The following is a 23938-nucleotide window of genomic DNA, read 5'->3' on the forward strand; positions in this document are numbered from 1 at the left end:
TGGCCGACATATCCTCAGCATAACCATGTATAACAGCGGTCCCCAACCCCCGGGCCTCGGACCGGTACCGGGCCGTGAGTCGTTTGGTACCAGGCCGCGAGAGTTGAGGCTCAGGTGTGAAATGTATAGTTTTCAGGGTTTTTATCGGTTTTCAGCGTTATGTTGTTATCGTTTTTATCGTTAACTTGGTTTTCCTGGGTCTTTTCACGTGTGTTATGAATAAATCTTATTTTTTTCGGTACCGGTACTAGTTTTATTTTGTTGTATTTATCCGCGACACCTTAAAGGCCGGTCCGTGAAAATATTGTCGGGCATAAACCGGTCCGTGGCGCAAAAAAGGTTGGAGACCGCTGATGTATAACATCCACAAAAGTTAAGGAGGTTATACACACACAATATGGTAACATTATGTTGAAGCACAGTACGTATCACTCCGGGAGGCTCCTGCCTACGATAGCCGTAATGTAGCATCCCTGGCTGAATGATGGTCTCTTATACTGATGCTTCACAGAGGTTTTATTGGAAATGTTTTTATTGAAACATTCAGTGAAGACACCGTAAGAGCTAGGAGCAAAACAAAACCAGCAATATTAATACCATAAGATCAAAGGAAACAAATTTCTCCTGCTCACATATAGCATATACATCAAATTTACATCACTCAATTCATTATATCACCTCACTAACTTACAACTACACATAAAGGTCAAGGTCAAGGTTAACAACATAAACTCTATTAAACGACATTTTGATTGCATGTAACTTATTCCGTTAAAGGAAACATTAACAAACCTTGTGCCACTGTCAGCCAGGTACTAATTGGCAAAGTAAACGTACATATTTTTCACTTTAAGGCACACTATTTTACCATATCCTAAAAGAAACGTTACTAACAGCCCTTTAACGGTTTTGTGCCAGTTTCCTGTTTCAAAATAAAAGCATGGATTTCAAAATAAAACCGAAGTGCCTTTCAAACAAACGTAAAAATATTTACAAATTTAAAGGTCATTTACACGTAATGCTCCGACAATCCATCAAGCGGTGCGGGTTCGTAGCATAGCAAAGTCGTACTGAAACATTTTACAGATTTTCGAGCGCCGTGTACGTAAAATTGTTTTCAGGTCAGTAAACACAACCAGAATTCATACATAAGGCACACGGGATTATAAGGGGCACTGTCGATTTTCAGAAAATAAAAGGATTGATTTTAAGTGCGCCGTATTTTCCAAACAACATGGTAATAACGACGGCCCGCTAGCATGCTCTACCAAAAATAGTGCTTTGTTGTGTGTCTGACGGACGAAAGCTAAACCAGTTTCACACCACTGAAGTTGCAGCATTTTTACAAACCAGTTCTGGTTCATCCGTTTCATTTAATGATCCACTTTCGCTCTTCTCATTCGCTGCCATGCTTTTTCCGCCATGTGCGTATGAAAACAAAGCCACTGCGCATGCGCGTTTTAACCACATTCTATCGTGATGTTTCATTTCCTTATCGTTGCCCAACATTATACTGGTATCACCGTGAACGGTATGATATGGCGGTGGTGGTGGGACTGGGGGCTGAAGGTGTGGAAAGTGTGGGGTGGGGGAGTACGAGGTCTGTCCCTGTTTGTGGAAACCACAGGAGGAGCTGTTCAGGCTGTTGCTGGGTGTGAATTGTTGATGGAGTCTTTAAACTTGTAGTTGCTGTTTTCCAGACTGAAGCAGAGTCGTTAGCTGAAAACTGGTTTTAGAGGTTCATTCAGGACACCTTCTCAGGCTCTTACAGCCTTACCTGTATCATAACAAAGTGTATAAACCCCAATCCACCTTTAACATGGTCCTTCTCCCAAACCTTCAAATAGGACTTTCTGGCCCTGTCATAGTAAAGGGCTGCTTAGAATATTAGAGCCAATGTCACAAAGTTCCTCCTGAAGTATAAGTGAGTGAGAGAGTTTCCTCACTTTGCAGCACAACACGTCTCACAAGATTTCTACAAGCAATCAGAGTGAAATTTGTACTTTGTGTTGTCAGATGAACATATGAGACACTTTGACTCTTCAGTGCAGTGTGGAGCCTAACAAAGATCTGTTTTGTGTCCCAGCTGATCAGCAGGAGGAGAAGAGTCTGACGGAGCAGCAGAGGAACATTTTCAGCCATCTGGACTCAGCTGAGTCACTACAGAGGAAACAATGAGCTCAACACAGGAGGTGAGGAAAATATCACAGTTTCATCTGTTCTGACCGGCTGGGATGAAACAGGGAAGACAGGATAAAAGACATGCTGTGGAAGTACATTATTATTATTGTTGTTGTTGTTGTTATTATTATTATTATTATTATTATTATTATTATTATTATTATTATTATCATCATTATTGCTAGCTGAGCTCTGTAGAGTGAGCAATTATAATGGAGCTCTTCATTATAATTTGTAGATTCAAGCTGTTCTTCATATTTTTGGCCAGCAGATGTCACCAAAGAGGACTGTGTTGAAATGCTTTGAGGAACAGTGATGGGAATAACGGCATTACAAGTAACAATCGCATGAGTGCTTAGTGTTTGACTGAGGAAGAATAAAGTAGTCATGGTAAGCCAATCACATGACCACTTAAAGACAAAGCAACAAGGTGGTATATACCAATTTTTAAATTGTGTTGATAGGCCACGTAAAACCAGAGTCATTATAAACAATATATACGCGCCGTTTTTTCCTGAATAGTTTCGTCACGTTTACTGTCTAAGGACAGCGCAGCGAGCACTCTCTGCTTATGAGCAAAAAAACAAACAAAAAAAAAGGGAAGTTTTAAGAGTGACAGAGAGAGAGAGAGAGAGAGGCAGCAGAAAAAGAGAGAGAGCGAGTTTTGAGTCGTGAGAGATTTGTGACGTTTAGCGTGTTTGGAGTGTGTAGTTAATGTGTTGCCTTGTGTAGTTAGTGTGTAGTGTTGTGGATAGTTTTGTGTTGTGTGTCAGAACAATGAGGCGACTGCTGTCTCCAGGTAGAAACAGGAGTGACACACCTGCTGCTGTCAGACCTGCAGGCATCAGGCTGTGATGTTTCCTTTATAGTGGACAGAAATTATTTTTGGAGTGGCACAAATAATTTGTGTGGCATGATTGTTCTGTAAATAGTTTGAAATGGTTATTTTTAAAAAAGGGTAAAAAGTAAATGGGTGCGAATAACTTGTTGTTTGCAAAAATTTTGCCTCAGACAGTCGGAAATATTATAATTCAGATCATGCATCAGTACATTTCCATTTTTTATATCTATAAAAACAAAGCTGACAGTTGTGAGACTTTATCAAAGGTGTAAGCATCACAACAGATGCCTTTGTGTCAAAGTAACTGACGATAAAACACAGAGAAACCTGAAGGTGATTTTCCTCGCCTGGGATTTTATAAAAATATTCTGCAGTACATCAAAAACGAAAGAAAACCATATGAACTTTACCTGATGCTGCTGAAGTGAAGCAGAGCAAAGTTACAGAGTTTTTATTAGAGACACAGCTAAGTGTTTTGCAGTTTTGGCAGCGTGGGGAAAGGAGTCACAGCTCACAATTGTTAGGTTTTCGCTAGCAGCCCTTGCTGACTCAGAGACTTATTCCGTGAACAAAGGGAGACAAACGGAGATCGATCGGTTTTAACTTTTGCAAGGGAAGCACAGTCGGAATCTCACAGCTGCAAACTCTCTATTATAATGGAATAAATTAGAAAATTATACATATTTATTATAGGAAAGAGGAAATATAAAAAAGTATAGAGCTGCTAAACATTTATTACTATTCTGAGTGTGTTAGTATGCTGGCATTAATATTTGTGTACAAGCAGGAGAGATGGACATGGTTTTAAGCTACGTTCACACTGCAGGCGAAAGCGCATCAAATCTGACTTTTTTTGGCCCTATGCGACCCATATCCGATCATGCTATGACAGTGTGAATGACACAAATCCTATATTTTTAAGTCCAATCTGGGTCACTTTCGTATGTGGTACTGAATCCGATACATATCTGATGTTGTAGAAAGCGACTGCTGTTTGAACGGTCATGTCGCATTAAATCCATCTTTTACGTCACTGACACAAGACAGACGCCGATTCTCAACGCCAGAGAAGCGCCCGAGAAGACATCGCGAACGCTTCCTGGCCATTCAGTGTAGATGTTAATGAAACTGCTGGGAAGACAACGTGAACATTTTGTTTGTACTGTGTAATCTGCAGCTTCTGACAGAAATCTGCAACTATCCTTTGCTGTTTTAGAGAGGGGCTTCAATAAGGATAATTAATAGGCCATATGTAAATAACAAAATAACTTTATGACTTAAAGCAAAATTGGGAAACGTAAAGTCCAAAACAAGTCTTTACATTAAGGGCCATCAGTCAAACAATACTGGTCTGGGTCTAAACGGAGCGTGTTGTGTGTGACGTCTTCTTTTGCGCATGTCGGCCCATTTGAGGGCCGTGTACCATTCACACTAGAGCACGTTTGCTGTCACATTTTATTTGTAGTGTAAACAACCAGACAAAAAAAATTTGATTTGATCAAAACATCGGAATTGAGCATTAAGACTTGCAGTGTGAACATAGCCTTAGAGTTTTTGAACAGTCATTTTTAACATGAGTTTGGATGTAATGTGTTAGAACTACCAGCAGGTGGGGATAAGAGACCTTTAAGGTGTTTGGTGCCACACTCCACCTTCAGGTTTAAAACTAGTGTTAATGGAGGAAGTTTGAAGGTTGAGTTTGTTCTACGACTGCATTTCACTCACTGCCTCTGTTTGTATCTCTGTCACTGCAGGACCAACATGGAGCGAGAAGTCAGCGCTCTCAGGAGGCCGACAAACCTCACAGAAGAAAGAGAGAGAAAAAACACACCTGTGACGAGTGTGGGATGGGTTTTACTTTTAAGGCATTCCTAAAACGTCATCAGGTCATCCACACTGGAGAGAGACCGTTCAGCTGTGAGTTGTGTGGAAAGTCTTTTTCCTCCGTGGGTTCCCTAAAAACACACCAACTCATCCACAGTGGAGTTAAAGCGTACAGCTGTGATCAGTGTGGCAGAGCTTTTAATCGCAGTAACGGCTTACAGAGGCACCTAGTTACCCACTCTGGAATTAAGGCATACAGCTGTGACATCTGTGGAAAAACTTTCAGCCAGAGTGGAAGCCGAAATGCACATCTACGCATTCACACCAGAGAAGATGTGTACTGCTGTGGTCAGTGTGGCAAACACTTTGCTAAAGACATACACTTACAACGCCACATGTTTACCCACACTGAGGAGAGACCTTGTAAATGTGACCTGTGTGAAAAGACTTTTAAAACTCCACATTACCTGAAACTACACCAACAGATCCACAACAGAAAGAGACTCTACAAGTGCAGTTACTGTGAGGTATGTATTTATATTGTTATCTTGTCATTTTAGCCTGACTGTTTGGAACAACTCTGCTCATTAAACTGTGTTAGCATGTTAGCAATTCTACTGCAGGGAAAAGCAGCTCTGAGTGATTATTCAGATTTTCATTTCAATTATGATTTTTGTTTACACTATTGTGAAAAACGAAATGTGCTGAACACTGATATGATTCTGTTATTTAATGTTCAGGCAGTGATATTATTTCTGCATAAATGGTTTATAAAGTTGTATTGTTACGTAATGGTATTGTAGTATTTTAGCATTAGTGTCATTGCTTCCTCATAACTTTAGTACTTTCAGACATTAGTGTTAAAATACTCATTTAGTATTATAATTGCAGTGTCATGGGGGTAGTAGTGTTTTTCTTGTCTTGGTCAGCTGAGTGTTTTAACTGCACAGTTACAGTGTTATTAATGCAGTATTAAATTAGTATTGTTGGAGTGTTACATTAGTAATTTAGTACTGTGTTGGTACCCTTCAAATATTTTTATGGTAGTAAGTCAGATGTTATTGTAACATGAAATAAGTATTACTGTAGTATTATGGTGGTAGTATTGTAGTTATTGCAGCCCAGTAAACTGAGTGTGTTAACTGAAACAGTAAAATGTAATTGGACATCTGCAGAGATGCTCTTTATTTCAGGCGACGTTCAGGATGAAAATGTTGAAGGACTGACTTACACTGTGTTTGTGTCTTTGTTCAGAAGCAGAGCGACACAGATGGATCCAGTTCTCAACCCTGTCATTACTGTGGTGGTGGGAAAGACTTTCGTTGTGACCTTTGTGGAAAAACTTTCAATTGGCAAGTCTCCCTAAAAAAACATCAACGTAAACACACTGGAGACAAACTGAAATACTGCAAAGAATGTGGGAGAAGCTTCACCACATCAGGTGACTTAAAAAACCATGAACTGATTCACAGTGGGGTGAAAAAGCACGTCTGTGACCAGTGTGGGTCATCCTTCACTACTTCAAGTCAGCTTAAAACACACAAACGAGTCCACACAGGAGAGAAACCATACAAGTGCAGACACTGTGACAAAAGCTTCTCACGATCAGGTCATCGTAACAAGCATGAATGTACACACATGGAAGGAAACTACAGCTGTGACCAGTGTGACAAAAGCTTCAGGAATCTCAGTTCATACTCCAAACACAAACAATCCCACGTTACTAATAAACTGTTTCACTGTTACCAATGTGCCAAAACATTCACTTCATTATCTGCTCTGTGCAAACATCAGCGTGATCACTCAGGGCTGAAATCACTCCCATCACTGTGAATCTGAAGAGACAGAAAGATCCTCTTCTGGTTTCAGTGTCAGACTTTAAACTCTTGAGATCAGGCTCCACAGAGTTCAGGTGAAATCTCCTGTAAAAATCTGATGAGGCAACTGTGAATGAAAATGTTCCAGTAGTTACATTTTAACCCCCAGGGGTCGACGGACGTGTCGGTGTGTCAAAATCACATGCCCAGTTTAAGATGCAACAACAAAGGTGCAGCGACCCAGAGTCTCTATTTCAACTTAGGTTGAAAGTGTGGACTCAAACTTTATACCAGTTTTTAAAATGATAGGCCACGTAAAAACAGAGTGATGATTTAAAAAAAAAAAAATGCAAACGTTTGGGTTTTTCCTGAATAAAACAGTGTTATTTACAGCGGGAAGAAATGGTATGAACTTTTAGTTTTTGGTTTTTTTGGTAACATGTATATACTGGACTGGACATACTCACAGATATACTACGCAATCATATTTACTCGTATACAACACACACACACACACACACACACACACACACACACACACACACACACACACACACACACACACACACTCTGAAGTGTTTATATAATGGAATCACTGTGAAAAGCATCTAACCTACATGTTTAAAACCACAAGACCAACATATTTAGGTCAAATATTATCTACAATTATATTAATGGTGTTTGTACGACTTGTTGTATGAACACATGTTGATCAATAACATGAGATAATTGGGATCAATGAGTAACCTTTGATTGTGCTATGGCCAACAATGATAAGTGCAAACATGGAACTAATTCAACTTTCTCTTTCTCTCTGCTCATCTTTATTGCCTCATGTCGTGTCCAGTGTTTCCAAAGCCTATTTGGTAAAGAAACCTGGCCTGCGGGGGATGCATCTGGGATTGTTTTTCTTGCCTCAGCTGCCAGAAAGCGAGAAAACCATTTTCTTATCATAGATAGTAGTCTACTTCTGGCACACACACTTAAAAAATGGTCAAAATGATTAACTGTCAAATGCCGTTTTGCAGACTCACTTTGGCCATAAAACTGACAAAGGGACAGAATTAAAAAATAATGGATTCTCGGACTGGCACTCAGAAAGTTATGAAATAGTGCCATAAAGTTAGTGGAAAAAAGACAGCTATGGAACATAAGTGTAAGATTAAAAGAAGCAAAGTACAAGCATGATTAACAACTGATGGAAAATATTGATGAGCATATCACATTGATAATTGGGTTTATAGGACATTTTTGAATTTGAAACTTTACTTATGAGGTAAAAACTTCATATCGACCTTGAGAGAACAAAGGATGAAAGGGTACCCAACGGCAGGAGGAGGTTGATATTCCCCGGGTTGCTATTTTTTGTGTCGGTCATGTTGTGGTTCTCTGCTGTTTGTGCTTAAATGCATTTCACCACAGGGTTTGCTTTGCTTGCTGCCATGTAAATGTCTCGCTATACTCTGTATGTATTTTCTTGCTGTTCATATGATTCTGTGTATTAAACTCAGTTCCAAGAATTCTAAACCTTTGTTCAAAGGTTCTTTTTGAGTGCCCTGATTTTATCTGGATGCAAAGTGTACAGAAAGTTTTACATAATCCAAAGTGATATTTTTTTTCTATGGGCCCTCAAATTCCTCATGGCACTCATGGTAGAGTTAACCTTAAAGGTGTGTTCGAGAGCATATAATGCTTATGTAATCAGTACAGAACATGTGCTGCTTTTCTTATTATTGCAGGGTTGGCAACCAAAGTAAAACTTTCTGGTACAACGCTGCCCCCTGGTGGGTAAGGTTTTAATTACAAAATAGTTTTAGTTACTAAATGTTGAAGTAGAAAGGATAGACACAGTATCAGTGCTATTATAAGACATTGTGGGTTTACTTGCATTAAACATTTAAACAAGTATCTCTGTGCTTCTAAGGCACTTGATGCATTTCAGCTCCACAGAAACACGAACCGCAGCACAACATGCATCTTTGCCAGCAGCCATTTGATCGCAGGAAGCTTCAGCTGTGACTAACCTCTAAAGCAGTCTTTCTAAATCATCTGTGATGCAGTTTTCTTTTTAATACTGCTTTTAGGTTCAGTCAGGAAAGATATCTGGTGTGAAAATAATTCTGAATCAGGCGTGTGAATAAAGGAACAATAGTTGTTTTTGTATTTAATACTGTAAGTGTTTTATCTTTATTTTAGATTTTTTCTTTCATGAAGTAGTGTCAGGTCACAGGATGGAATAGATGGGTGTAACTTTATGTTTTAATCATTCTTGCATGGGTTGCTGTGTTTTATCATTTTTCATCATCTTTTAATAATGTACAGTGTTTTGTTCTTATGGTTTTATTGGATGCTTTTACTGTACTTTTTGTTGAATTGTCCCAGAGAGACTCCTCTCCCTCCTCCTCATCCCTAATTGGACACATGCCCTGACAGATCACAGGGTACTGCAATTAATCAGGGCTCCCTTTTTGGCCGTGAAAGGCCAATGAGGGCCTGGCAGGACAGAGACGGGGCAAAAAAAAAAGAAAGGAAGGAAATGTGAGTATTCTTTCTACTCTCCTCCTCATAACGTTTATACTGGAATTGACTACTTTCTTATATCGGAAGCCTTAGCGAATAATTCTGTAAATTCAAGTATTGGTAATATAGTAATCTCAGAACATGTGCCAATTTTTCCTATTTCTTTGAAATATTTTGGAGACACCTCGAAGCTGCAGGTGGCATTTAAATGTGGCCTTAATTAAAGACCCGGAGGCAGAGTTAACGGTAGTACATTCTCATACAAAAGACGGAGTTGAATAAAATTGATAATGTTAAATATAAGTTGAATGGCCTGTATAACAAAAAGACAAAATATTCTTTATTTCGTATAAATAAAGCATATTGGGAAATGGGAGAAAAGCCGAGCCATTTATTAGCATATGGTCTTAAAAAGGCAGTATGAACCACGTCCCAGGTACATGACAATCGAAACGGATTATTTCAACTTCTACCAGACAGATAAATGATGGATTCAGGGCCTTTTACAACAATCTTTACTCTACACAAGGTAGTTTAGATGAACAGGAATTTGAAGCATTCTTTACTGATCTAAATCTGCCACTGCTTTCTATTACTGATCAGCAGATTACAGAGGCTCCAATTACAGTAGGAGATTACCCACGCAATTAACAGCATGTCACTTAATAAGGCTCCAGGATTAGACGGGTTACCGTTGGATTTCTATAGAGCATTGGAGGATATGTTGAGTCCCCATGCTGTTCGATGTTTATAATGAGGCGTTTAAAGTGGGTTCATTACCTCAGTTAATGCACTCTGGACTTATAACCTTTATCCCTAAAACTGTGAAAGATCCTCTAGACCCAAGCGGTTACCGTCCCATACCTTTGCATACAAAGATACATGCAGCGCAATCTGGTTTTGTTCTGAACCGGTATGGTTCAGATAATATTAGGCGGCTGGTCAATTTACCAAATTACGTAGCCTTATCGCTGGATGCTTCTAAAGCCTTTGATTGTGTCGAGTGGGAAGATCTGTTTAAGACATAAGAAAAATTTGGTTTTAGTGACAATTTTATTAGGTGGATAAAAACATTATATGATTCGCCTTCAGCACACGTATTGACAAACAGATTTATATCTAATCTCTTCTGTCCCCTTTGCCCCAGGCTGTTTGTAATTGCTATAGAGCCTTTTGCACAAAAACGAAGAAATAACGTAAACATATTTGGGATTTCGATGGGTAAAATCAACATAAATATCTACAAAATGCAGATGATATGTTGTTACTTATGACGCAGCCTGGGAAGTCTATTCCATCCCTATTACAATGTATAGAAAGTTTTACATCGCTTTCAGGGTATCATGTTAATTGGGATATATGCAATGCCTATGTCAGGACACTGCCCTCATAGTATATTTAAACAATTTCGATGGTCCGTGAATGGTCTGAGGTATTTGGGGAAACAAATTACTTCAGAATATACTAATATGCAGGGGCGGTCGTAGTCTGTTTGTTGCCCTGGGCGAGTATATTAGTGCTATTTCTTAAATTTGTCAAATCTGTAACATAATGTATTGTTTGGAGTTTAGTCTGTTACTGTTACTTTTTTTTTTTATTTCTTCTTGGAGCAACTGTAACCCACATAATTTACTTAGGGATTAATAAAGTATTCTGATTATTTCAGGATACATGACCTGCCATTATCCAATGACACATTTGCTTACCTGTATCTTTTGCTCGTTACTCCTCCTCTTCTTTTCTCTTTTTCTAAACTGAGCACCTGATGGCTTTGAACTTTTCTTGTCCATCTTCCATTAGCATTTAATTTTGCACTCCAGTATGAACACCCATCCCTCAACCCGAGAATCACCACAATATAACCTAATAGACCTACACCTTAATTCATAGTTCTTTTTCTGGGATTTTGTACAACCCACGATTCAAATCATGAATACATGATGGGCTTGGATTGACAACATTATGAATGAAATGTGCTCTATTTGGAAGCAGCAGGTCTCCCTCCCCTTTTGACGGGTTGTGTGTGAGACTTTAAATCATCAAAATATAAATTTTAAATTGTTATTGATCCTTTTACCCCTTGTCCTAAAGTGTATATTTATTTTCTTACTCTTCTTATATTTATTGTTTGTTTACTTTCACTGCTGTAACTGGAGCCTCGTCGTCTCGTCTATATATTTCAATGATACGGTTATCACCCAGTTAGCTCATAGCATTTCTCAACAGTTCTGCCTCCTTTTCGACTATCGGGACATTTAAACAAAATAAATAATCCGTATACAAACAAATTCATGCTTTTCTCCTCAACAGAGAGCGTTCCCCGATTGAACAACAGCGCCGTAAAATAAGAAGAATGGCGCCTAATTACAGAGTTAATAATACAGACTTTGTAATATGTCACGTGAAGATTCATCAGCCAGATGAAGTGTTTCCTGACAACTGACAGTGATAGTGGACATCATCATCACTATTCCAACAATCCTCTCCACACAGACAAGCATAAACACACTCGACTATCACTAAATCAAGTTTAACACACGTTTGTAATGACGCTAATTCAGTTAACAATAGGGTTTATTCGCTCGGTCAGCAGGTGGCAGTGTCCTCGTACACTGGGGAGTAAACTGCCAATAAACAAACAGATGAAGAAGAAAACCCTTGCGCATGAGCGGTAGGGATCGGGGAGTCCTGATCCGTAACTATCTTTAAATTTTTCGTTTTTGTCTACATTGTATTGAAATGTTTCATTATTGGAAACATTTTAAGAGATACTTATTATTCTTAACAGATACTCTGACCCGTAACTATCGTAAAACGCTTTGACCGGAAGTAGACACCTTTCGCGCATGCGGGGTACCGATTCGGTTTCCGGTACGGATTGGGTAGTGACAGAGGTACACAGGAGAGCTGCTTTTTAATTCAAAGAGACTACAGTAGTACCAACGTTTGGATCGATATCTGCATCGATCTGCCCACCCTTGTCTCCTGGATCGTAGCTGAGATCAGCGTGAACCACGTGGGTCTCTGCTCCCTGATCTGTTTCCTGTGTTTGGAAAGAGTTGCAGCTTCATCGCGGAGTTTCTCTCGGTTTGTGGGCTCATCTAAAGGTAAGCACCGAGCTAACTTTACTGTGAGTTCAGTTCATGTTGAGTTTAGCTCCTGAATGAGGTCTTCTGCTGCTCTCCTCGGTGTCTGTTCACAGTTTATTGTGAACACGTTGAGAGAAGAGTGAGAGTGTGTTTGGAGAAAAACACCAACTAATCATTAGCACTGCAAACAGTGTTCATATTTGAAGCACAGAGAATAAAATATATTGTGGTGGTTAATGTGCAGCTCCTGGTGATTTGGTAGGAAAAAAAAATTAATCATGTTTTTAATCACGTTGTGGATTGAATGTTGGTTTTTATTTTATCTACAGAAGTTTTTCCCACCTGTGATTGTTCAGATTGATTTGTTGGGTTGACTTGAATCATGTGAAGGTTTAAAGCTGCACTTCCCCCAAAAAGAATAAAATATAATCGTGAAGAATGTAAAAATGTCTTCCTGTGTCAAACGCAGCTGCAGACAAAGCAGGAAGGAAAGCACTGAAACCACTGATCAAAGCTCATTAATCAAAGACCGCTGATCAATGGCCATGATTACCGTTCACAGTGAGTGAGTCGCTGCAATCACAGCATTTGATCAATGAGCTTTAATCATTGGTTGTCGGGGAATGGTGGAGGTGGTGGGACTAGGGGGCTGAAGGAGTGGAAAGTGTGGGGTGGGGGAGTAACAGGTCTGTCCCTGTTTGTGGAAACCACAGGAGGAGCTGTTCAGGCTGTTGCTGGGTGTGAATTGTTGATGGAGTCTTTAAACTTGTAGTTGCTGTTTTCCAGACTGAAGCAGAGTCGTTAGCTGAAAACTGGTTTTAGAGGTTCATTCAGGACACCTTCTCAGGCTCTTACAGCCTTACCTGTATCATAACAAAGTGTATAAACCCCAATCCACCTTTAACATGGTCCTTCTCCCAAACCTTCAAATAGGACTTTCTGGCCCTGTCATAGTAAAGGGCTGCTTAGAATATTAGAGCCAATGTCACAAAGTTCCTCCTGAAGTATAAGTGAGTGAGAGAGTTTCCTCACTTTGCAGCACAACACGTCTCACAAGATTTCTACAAGCAATCAGAGTGAAATTTGTACTTTGTGTTGTCAGATGAACATATGAGACACTTTGACTCTTCAGTGCAGTGTGGAGCCTAACAAAGATCTGTTTTGTGTCCCAGCTGATCAGCAGGAGGAGAAGAGTCTGACGGAGCAGCAGAGGAACATTTTCAGCCATCTGGACTCAGCTGAGTCACTACAGAGGAAACAATGAGCTCAACACAGAAGGTGAGGAAAATATCACAGTTTCACCAAATAATCAGTCACGTCTAAAACTCTCATCCTCCCAACCTGTTATATGACTGTGTTGCATATTATGTTGTTTTTTAGAGACCACAGCACATGTTAAAATAAGGAAGGTTTATTCATCAACATTATTAATAATCAAATGGACATTTGTCAGAGTTTTACCCCTGATACTGCTGGATAAACAGAAACTCACTCAGGAACGAGGTCACACAGAGCTCAAGTTTTCACTCGCGAGGGGAAAGCAATTGTCTCCAACCCACTTCAACTTGCTTTCCCCCTGCAGGTTGTTTTTATTGGTTACACACATGAATATTCATAAAGCTTGTTGTAGTATTACCTATGAGAAACTACTATAACTGGTTATAAAGTGATTGGACTGTGCAAGTGTGATTATACATTGTGTCAGCATCATGAGCTTCAGTTTAAATGAATCTCTGCTACACTTGATGTAATCTAACTGTGACATGAGCACCACAGTCACTGTGCACCAGTCACACACTGTTCTTTACTTTAAATCCATCACAGTTCAGCAAACGAACCAGTTTATCCTGCACTAACCTGCAGAGGATCTTCATGCAGTCTTTAAATAACACAGTTAATCTGCCTCAGATTGTTTTGCAGCATCTTTCACTATCTGAAAAAACACAATGTCACATGTACAGACCCAATATCTGATTTCAACACATGAGGACTTACATGTAAGCTTTAATCTGCAGTTGATCAAATCCCACTGAGCAGTCCTTCCCTTTAAATCTAACCTCTCTTCTTCCTCTCCTGTCCTGTGTGTCTTATCTTTCTCCATCTCTGAGTGACGTTAGGTCTCTTTCTTTTCTCTCTCTGTGATGTACAGCAGCCGAACCTACAACAGCAGCTAGCAACACACTGAGAAAAATTGCACGTTGGTTGAGTGCTGGGTAATTGCATATGGGTGGAAATGGATGTTTGTATATGTGTGTGCCTGTATGTCTGTGTCTATATGTCAGGTTGGGTATCAGGCGCCACCTCTCTGGGGACATCTCAGGCCCTCCAAGGTATGGAGGGCTATCTCCCCCCACCACCACTTCCCCTGCCAGTGGCGGACTCCCTCAGACATCGGTGCGTTGGTGGTTCTTTGTGTCTGGGGATGGGCGTCCGGGTACACACCGGCTCACTCCTTGGCAGACGCTTATCGGGGCCTGGAGCCTGGGGCTCGCTCGGGCCACTTCGGAGGTGGGGTGCCCCCGGCCTCTCGGCCTGGGGCTCGGTCACTCAGGCGCAGCTGGCTGCCGGCGGAGCTCACGGGCGCGTCACTGCAACTCCCCCTGGCTTCTGCTCCGCGGCTGCTGAGTGAGCCCTCATCTGGGACTCTCCTCAGCTCTTTCTGGGACAGTGGCGCGGCTGCCCCTCTGTTGGTCTTCCTTGGTCTCTTGTGTTCTGGGGGCCTCTGGATGTCTGGAGTTTTGATCTCCTCCATACCTGCTTCATGCCCTGGTGGATGGGGCTGTGGCCCCCCCACACCCTCTAGCAGATTATTACATGAAGGAACCTTTTAAAAAAACAAAAAACAAGCGCGTCCATGCTCACAGGTGTACACACGGGTGATCACACCCACAAACTACACCCTTTTTGGCTCCTACCTCAAAGCACACTGTGTTCTGTTGATCTTATGTGCTGCACAATAATGTTTAATATTTAGTATTTACTGTCATATTCCCATATATCATTGTGATGTTGTTTATTCTATTACTCTTGTTCTCTTCTGCTTGTTTTCTTTTTTCTTTCTCAACAGGTGATCCAGGTGATTGATATATGCATTTTTAAAAAAAAAATTTTCTGCTCATTCTGTTGGTTTTTGTTTTTTGCCCTTCTCCCCCGTCCCTCTTCTCAGCTGTTTCTCTTTCTTTCTCCCCTTCTTTCCCCCAGTCAAGTCTGTCCCGTATTCAGCAAGTGAAAATAAAATAAACAATAAAAGGTGAATCAAATGGACCATTACGGCAAGGCTGGGATGGTCAGTTTGGTAAAGTAAATCCGTTGGGCATCTTTCTTTGCCTTTAGACAATAATTCTGATGGCAAAAGAGCCAAACGGGACAGGCAAAAAAAAAAAATAAAATCATTAATTAACCATCTCCACCCATGTCTTTGGACTATGGGAAGGAGGAGTAGTACCCGGAGAGAACATACACAGACACAGAGAGAGTGGTGATAATTACTGCACCACCCAGAGCCTGTGGTTTTTTCCACAGGTTATAAAATGCAGTTTCCCTCCTCATTGCTACCAAGTGTGTGTTCACACACACACATTAAGATTTTATTAAAATTGAAATAGCAACTTTTTAAACCAATAGTGTTTTGTTTTTTAACACCATTAGTTCTGTGTTGTGTACATCACCTCATCTGTCCTTCCCTTTTTGTAGCCCTCTAACATTGTGACAGATTGAATAACAACATGCTTGCTTGACCATTCACTGCTCAGAGGAGTATATTGCTCTTTGAAGCCGCTTCTATTATGCTTCATTTTCCATATTCATCAGCCTCTGTGTAACCAGCACTCACGATCTTGTGCAGCTTGGTTTTGTCTTTTGTGTTTTGAATGGCAGATGACAAACAACTAAAGATATGTGTCCAGAGGGAGCCCTAAAAAAAAAAGCTGCTGCTTAGCTGCTCGTGATTTGTAGGTGGACGCCATATTAGTTGCAGCGGTGACCTGTAAGAGAAAAACAGACTTTTTTTGTTGTTGTTATTTGTGTTGCTTTCGTGTGATTCCCGTTTAAGAATTGTTTAATGACTTTATTTGATTCTCTCTTCATCTGACCTATCTGCTGCTATTCTGGGCATGTTCTTCATCTTGCTCTCCTTTGTGAGTGGGTGACCTTTATGTTGTCCTCGGTCCTCTTCAGTCTCTCTCAGATCTTTTTTTGTCTCATTTCCACTTTAATCATATCTCCCTCCCACTGTCAGTCTGTCTTGTCTGTTTCTCTTGTGAATGGAGAGACAGAGATTGAGTCTTAGAATGGGAGTCAGCAGCCTACACAGTTATGTTACAAAACACTGCAGCATTCACGGCGCTGACCTGTTTTTATCCTTATTTCAGTAGCTGCCTACATAGAATGGCTTGATTCACAAACAGTTTGTCGATGACTGTTCTAAATGAATGATTTACCAATGTAGAGTTTCTAACGCAACTCATTTGAGATTGTTGTAATAAATACAACCACTGATCCATTGGGCTGTGACCCCTTTGAGCTGCGCTGATGTCTTCTGGGGGCTCTTTTTCATTTTTTAGCTTTTTTACTTTATCTTCTGTCTGGTTTAGTTTTCTTCCTTTCCAAGAATGTCACAGCAACTGCCATCCGTCCTTTAGTGGAATTTGCGTCTAATTACTTGAACATTTTCTGTATTCTAATAAGAGAAAAAAGAAGGGAAAAAAAAGAAAAGAAGAAAAAAAAGAGAAAAATTGCACACAATGTTGAATAAATTAGAAAAAACATAAAAATATATGATAGGAAATGGGAAGTATAAAAGTATTCACTTGGTAAACGTGTATTACTATTCTGTGTGTGTTAGTATGGAGGCATTAATATTTGTGTACAAGCAGCAGGGATGGGCATGATTTTAGTGTTTAAACAGTCATTAATTATTTTAACAGCAGGTTGGATGTAATGTGTTAGAACTACCAGCAGGTGGGGATAAGAGACCTTTAAGGGGTTTGGTGCCACACTCCACCTTCAGGTCTAAAACTAGTGTTAATGTTACGGAGCCCCGCGAGGGACATGGGAGAAAAATATTGAGATGAACAAACGTTTTCCAAGATCTTGCAAAATAGACTGCATCCTTCACAGGTTGCATTTGAAGGCTTTTGCAAAATCTCGCAAAAGTTCATCTTTATTTTTTTTCCTCTCATGTCCCTTGCAGGGCTCCATACTATGTTGGGAATTTCAAGGTTGAGTTTGTTCCACGACTGCATTTCACTCACTGCCTCTGTATCTCTGTCACTGCAGGACCAACATGGAGTGAGAAGTCAGCGCTCTCAGGAGGCCGACAAACCTCAACCAAGAAAGGGAGAGAAAACATACAGCTGTGACGAGTGTGGGAAGGATTTTACTGAGAAGGGTAATCTAAAACATCATCAGGTCATCCACACTGGAGAGAGACCGTTCAGCTGTGACTTGTGTGGAAAGACTTTTTCCTGGAAGGATGTTCTAAAAAAACACCAACTCATCCACAGTGGAGTTAAAGCGTACAACTGTGATCAGTGTGGCAGAGCTTTTACTCACAGTAGCAGCTTACAGAGGCATCTAGTTACCCACTCTGGAATTAAGGCATACAGCTGTGACATCTGTGGAAAAACTTTCAGCCATATAGGGAATCGAAATAGACACCTAAGCATTCACACCAGACAAGATGTGTACTGCTGTGATCAGTGTGGCAAACAGTTTACAACACATGCGAAGTTACAACAACACATGTTTACCCACACTGAGGAGAGACCTTATAAATGTGACCTGTGTGAGAAGACTTTTAAATCTCCACTTAACCTGAGCCTACACCAACAGATCCACACCAGAAAGAGACTCTACAAGTGCAGTTACTGTGAGGTATGTATTTGTATTGTTATCTTGTCATTTTAGCCTGACTGTTTGGAACAACTCTGCTCATTAAACTGTGTTAGCATGTTAGCAATTCTACTGCATGGAAAAGCAGCTCTGAGTGATTATTCAGATTTTCATGTCAGTTATGATTTTAATATTACTGTAGTATTATGGTGGTAATATTGCTATAAAGACACATCTCCTGGATGCACTGGTACTCATCTTCAGTGATGTATCCTAAGGTCATCAGGTGTTTCGGGTCATACACCCTCGCCCAGGCGACCCAGCCGGGGGTGATCAGGCCCCGACTTGCGTACCAGTAGCTACCCACGGATCAGCCCTCTTGATCCACAGCCACCTTGTGGCTTTCTCTGCCGCTTCACTCACAGCCTGGATGGCCCTCTTCTTGGCTGCCCCAGCCACGCCCAGCCGGCCTACATGTGCAATAACACTAAGTGCAATAATCCTTTCTGGCATCGTTGTATTTTTACTCAGTTGTATATAGCATTCGTATTCTATTTTTATCTTATTGTATATTTTTATTCTATTTTATTCTACTGTATATAGTATATTATTTTATTCTATTCTGTACAGCTGTGTACTGTATTTATTCTTATTGTATTCTAATTTTTGCCTCATAACTTTTGCACTGTCCACTTCCTGCTGTGACAAAACAAATTTCCCACGTGTGGGACTAATAAATCTTATCTTATCTTATCTTATCTTATCTTATCTTATCTTATCTTATCTTATCTTATCTTATCTTATCTTATCTTATCTTATCTTATCTTATCTTATCTTATCTTATCTTATCTTATCTTATCTTATCTTATCTTATCTTATCTTAAAGCCCCTACAACCCACTTCTATGGGCTCATAGAAAGTCTTCCAGCCCCTTCCCCTGCACTCCTGCACTAGTTCCTGGTACTTTCCTCGTTTCCTTTCATTGGCCTCCTCAATCCGCTCTTCCCAGGGCACTGTGAGTTCCAGCATGATCAGCTGTTTTGAGGCCTCAGAAATAATTATCATGTCTGGCCGGAGTGATGTTTTTGCAATGTTCTGAGGGAACTTTAGTTGTTTACCCAGGTCAGCCTGTAGCTGCCAATCAGAGGCTGTGTTGAGGAGGCCAGTTGTCAAATGTGGGCGCACCAGCCTTAATAAAAGAGATTGCCTTCCTCGGAGCATGATGATGCTTGCTGGTGCTGATTGCTGAGGCAATCTTTTCAGCAACTACTCTGAGCACCTGGTCGTGCCACCAACGATACCGACCATCGGCCAGGGCCCTTGGGCAGCTGCTAAGGAGGTGTTCTAGGGTCCCTCTTCCAAAGCACAGGGGACAGGCAGGTGTCTCGCTCTTTCCCCACAGATGGAGGTCTGCCTTCTCAGTTATTGCAGCCCAGTAAACTGAGTGTGTTAACTGAAACAGTAAAATGTAATTGGACGTCTGCAGAGATGCTCTTTATTTCAGGCGACGTTCATGATAAAAATGTTGAAGGACTGACTTACACTGTCTTTGTGTCTTTGTTTAGAAGCAGAGCGACACAGATGGATCCAGTTCTCAACCCTGTCCTCACTGTGGTGGTGGGAAAGACTTTCGTTGTGACCTTTGTGGGAAAGCTTTCAGTCACCAATACACCTTAAAAGTACATCGACGTAGACACACTGGAGACAAACTGAAATACTGTAAAGAATGTGGGAAAAGTTTCACCACATCAAGTAGATTAAAACGCCATGAACTGATTCACAGTGGGGTTAAAAAGCACCTCTGTGATCAGTGTGGGTCATCCTTCATTACTGCAGGTCAGCTTAAAACACACAAACAAGTCCACACAGGAGAGAAACCATACAAGTGCAGACACTGTGACAAAAGCTTCTCACAATCAGGTAATCGTATTTTTCATGAATGGGCACACATGGAAGGAAACTACAGCTGTGACCAGTGTGACAAGAGCTTCAGGAATTTCAGTTCATACTCCGAACACAAACGATCCCACGTTACTAATAAACTGTTTCACTGTTACCAATGTGCCCAAACATTCACCTCATTGTCTGCTCTGTGCAAACATCAGCGTGATCACTCAGGGCTGAAATCACTCCCATCACTGGATCACAGTGAATCTGAAGAGAAGGAAAGATTCTCTTGAGGTTTGAGGGTTAAACTTAATGTCAATGCTGACATCACGATTACGTGATTAAAAATTTTACACAGTTAATCCGTTCTGGAGCGCAGAAATCAGAAATCCCTGAAATGTCTCTGTCAATGTATTTCGGACAGTTTGTCCAAAGTTCGTGCATTCTGCGCTCCAGATGGGTTAAAAATTGTAATTGTGTCAATCTTGATGACAGCGTTAACGTTGACAGCATATATGTAAAAACTGAGTGTCAGGGCCCTCGGTGCGCCTGCTTGATGCTGTGCTGAAGTCTCACACACAACCTGTCGAAAGGGGAGGGGGCGGGCTGCTTGATTATGATTCATATCTTCACTCCAAGCCTATTATGTATTAATTATTTTTCCTGGGTTGTGTAAAATCCCACAAAAGTAAACGACACATCTGCTTACCTGGTATTGTCCTGAAACGATAACACTCAGTAGGAATTGAGAAAACTGCTGTTTACCTTTTTTAGCTTCTTGGCTATTATAGTAAACAGTAGACAGACAGTAGAGACTGATGTGACTTGTTGAATCTTTTGGACTGTGTTCAGCATAATATTAACGAGCAGCTAATTGGAAGAGCTGTATTGTTGATTTGTCTGATATTTCAATGTGTGATTAATTATAACGACTGTTTGTTATCCCTTTGCAAATTTGTTATGTTTGTGCTTAAAGGCTCTTCACCATGGGGTTCGCTTCACTTTGCTTTCTGCTAACTGTCTCGCTATATTCTGTGTGTAATTTCTTACTGTCCTTATAATTCTGTGTGTTAAACTCTGTTTCAAGAATATTACTCTTTTCCAGAGGATCTTTTCGAGTGCCTTGATTTTAACTGAATCTAAAAAAAGCCAGATCTCCACAGACATCCATGATGGCTTTGCGACCAAAGCAGACAGCGGTATAAACGCTCAGGCGGACGCACCTGAGCGGAGAGGTTCTGCTCCTGAACCTCTGCGCACAGCATCTGCAAATCGGGGCTGTACCAAGTCCCTTTCATCTTTACACAGGACTGTAAGCTGTCATCTGTGAGGCGTGAACGGTGTTTGTTTTTAACGTAGTTCACAGTTGAGAACAGCTGCTGACATAATGTTGATCCGAAGATCCATAATTGGCCTACCTGGGGTTGAGTCTTGATAAATTGCACACCGTTTCAACTGGTTTACCGGCCTCCTGTGAGTGTGACGCTTATTTTGAGCAATGAAAAAGCTGTTGAGAAATGCTAGGAGCTAACTGGGCGCTAACCGTATCATTCAAATATATCTATATATATCTATATATATCTATATCTCTATCTATCTCTATCTATCTCTATCTATATCTCTCTATCTATCTCTCTATCTATCTCTATCTCTATAGATATAGATATCTATATCTATAGATATATATAGATATATTTGAATGATACGGTTAGCGCCCAGTTAGCTCCTAGCATTTCTCAACAGCTTGATATAGATATCTATATAGATATATCGATATAGATATCTATATCTATATCTATATAGATATCTATATCGATATAGATATCTATATATCTCATCTTACCGTTCAGAGCTGAACTGTAAGAACAAGATCCGGGCCATCAACACGTATGCCCTGCCCGTGATCAGGTACCCTGCTGGGGTAATAGGCTGGCCAAAGGAGGAGATAGAAGCCACTGACATAAAGACAGGCCCCTGCACGGTATGTACCACCGGCAGATAGAGGAGGTGGCTGATATCCAGAAATCCTACCAGTGGCTGGACTGAAAGACAGCACAGAGGCACTAATCATGGCAGCACAAAAACAAGCTCTGAGCACAAGATCCATAGAGGCTGGGGTCTATCACACCAGGCAAGACCTCAGGTGCAGGCTGTGTAAAGATGCCCCAGAGACAATCCAGCACATAACAGCAGGGTGCAAGATGCTAGCAGGCAAGGCATACATGGAACGCCATAACCAAGTGGCCGGCATAGTGTACAGGAACATCTGTGCCGAGTATAACCTGGAAGTCCCGAGGTCAAAATGGAAGATGCCCCCAAGGGTGGTGGAGAATGACCGAGCTAAGATCCTGTGGGACTTCCAGATACAGACGGACAAAATGGTGGTGGCTAACCAACCGGACATAGTGGTGGTAGACAAACAGAAGAAGACGGCCGTAGTGATCGATGTAGCGGTTCCGAATGACAGCAATATCAGGAAGAAGGAACACGAGAAGCTGGAGAAATACCAAGGGCTCAGAGAAGAGCTCGAGAGGATGTGGAGGGTGAAGGTAACGGTGGTCCCCGTGGTAATCGGAGCACTAGGTGCGGTGACTCCCAAGCTAGGCGAGTGGCTCCAGCAGATCCTGGGAATAACATCGGAGATCTCTGTCCAGAAGAGCGCAGTCCTGGGAACAGCTAAGATACTGCGCAGGACCCTCAAGCTCCCAGGCCTCTGGTAGAGGACCCGAGCTTGAAGGATAAACCGCCCGCAGCGGCGTGCTGGGTGTTTGTTTTTGTTTTTTTTATATATATATTTTTTTTTTCTCAAACCTTTATTTAAACATCAGTACAATACAAAACGGAATTAAACAGTACTACAATAATGGTGTTGTACTTACAAAAGAATTGTATGCATAGATAAACAAATACACGAACAGTATTCAGAAACAACAATATAAATATGCTAGGGGGAAAGTAACTGATCAAGCCAAAGAATAAAGTGATTGAAAGATCTTGATTTTTTCACAAACACCAATAGTTTTTATAGCTTTTGGGTTAGTGGAGTTCTTAATTGAGTTAAGATTCTGTACAAGTTCAAAGGAGAATACATAAAAAGAGGGATGTCTTCCTAAACATTTGGACTTGTGAATATGAAATTTAGCCATTAAAAGTAACAAGTTAATCATATATCTGTTATCAAAGTGTAATTGTCTTTGGTTTTTGTGTAGACCAAACAAAACATATTTCCAAAACAGTACAAATCCTTTAAATATATTTTCTGAAATAAAAACACATAAACTCTGCTAAAAATCTTGTACAAGGTTACAAAACCAAAAAAGATGTATAGTAGATTCCTTGGAAGTTTTACAAAAGCTACAGCTTGTATCAATGTCTAATTTGAATTTGCTTTGAAGATAATCTTTAGAAGGATAAATTCTGTGTATTAATTTATAAGAAATATCTTTAATTTTGTTGGTAATTAAAAACTGATTAGGGAGTTTCCAAACTTCGTTCCACATAATACCATCTGACAGCTGGTTCAAGAAAAAAATGACATATGGTAGCGTGGTTATGGTACTCTGAAATAAAGCTCTAATCGATTTATTGCTGTTTTTAGATTGCTTAGAAAAGCAAATCTTGCCAACAAAAGTTTGTATGGGAGATGCCAACGGCCTGTGGAATGAAGTGATATTAGGTTGATTCTTAAACAGCATACAAACCCCTGATGGTATTGAGCCAAATACTTTGGTATAATCATGACAATTTATAGCTAAATTGAAATGTAAACAAAATTCTTCATAGGAGAAAATCGTACCATTTGAATCAAATAATTGGTTGACTAAAATAATGTTATTCCTAAACCAACTATCTAAGAAGAGAGATTTTCTTTTAAATAAAACATCCTTGTTATTCCAGATATAATGACTGTGTGGACTAAAGTTATGCTTGTAAATAAGAGTCCATGC

At 40.4% G+C, this 23938-nt stretch overlaps 3 protein-coding genes across 7 annotated transcripts in view; 2 read left to right on the forward strand and 1 right to left on the reverse strand.

The window, feature by feature from the left end:
* Positions 1-23938, reverse strand: part of LOC308385627 (uncharacterized protein) — a gene marked incomplete at its 3' end in the record, with an annotated part of 121348 nt that overhangs the window by 39978 nt on the left and 57432 nt on the right. The gene's annotated exons all lie outside the window — the stretch shown is intronic.
* Positions 1606-7250, forward strand: LOC308385626 (uncharacterized protein). 4 transcript variants are annotated; one of them, XM_080864678.1, is made up of 4 exons: positions 1606-2192; positions 2450-2571; positions 4777-5373; positions 6101-7250. In XM_080864678.1, exons 2-4 carry the CDS (start codon positions 2569-2571, stop codon positions 6677-6679), a joined length of 1179 nt encoding a protein of 392 aa, XP_080720804.1. In that variant the 5' UTR covers positions 1606-2192; positions 2450-2568; the 3' UTR covers positions 6680-7250. The 4 variants fall into 4 exon arrangements, with proteins under 4 accessions (XP_080720804.1, XP_080720803.1, XP_080720801.1 ...); XM_080864677.1 differs by having other exon boundaries at positions 2453-2571; XM_080864675.1 differs by lacking the exon at positions 2450-2571.
* Positions 11905-21578, forward strand: LOC308385596 (uncharacterized protein). 2 transcript variants are annotated; one of them, XM_080864607.1, is made up of 4 exons: positions 11905-12290; positions 13445-13550; positions 17550-18146; positions 19670-21577. In XM_080864607.1, exons 2-4 carry the CDS (start codon positions 13533-13535, stop codon positions 20282-20284), a joined length of 1230 nt encoding a protein of 409 aa, XP_080720733.1. In that variant the 5' UTR covers positions 11905-12290; positions 13445-13532; the 3' UTR covers positions 20285-21577. The 2 variants fall into 2 exon arrangements, with proteins under 2 accessions (XP_080720733.1, XP_080720734.1); XM_080864608.1 differs by lacking the exon at positions 11905-12290 and having other exon boundaries at positions 12938-13550; positions 19673-21578.

The sequence above is a fragment of the Rhamphochromis sp. 'chilingali' genome (assembly GCF_963969265.1).
Source record: "Rhamphochromis sp. 'chilingali' genome assembly, chromosome: 18".
In the NCBI taxonomy this organism is placed as follows: domain Eukaryota; kingdom Metazoa; phylum Chordata; class Actinopteri; order Cichliformes; family Cichlidae; genus Rhamphochromis; species Rhamphochromis sp. 'chilingali'.

What these genes read in the sequence shown, in the direction of transcription:
- LOC308385626 (XM_080864675.1), top strand. An exon ending in ACAAGTGCAGTTACTGTGAG is followed by an intron (nt 5,374 to 6,100) that starts GTATGTATTTAT and finishes GTCTTTGTTCAG; the next exon opens with AAGCAGAGCGACACAGATGG.
- LOC308385596 (XM_080864607.1), top strand. An exon ending in ACAAGTGCAGTTACTGTGAG is followed by an intron (nt 18,147 to 19,669) that starts GTATGTATTTGT and finishes GTCTTTGTTTAG; the next exon opens with AAGCAGAGCGACACAGATGG.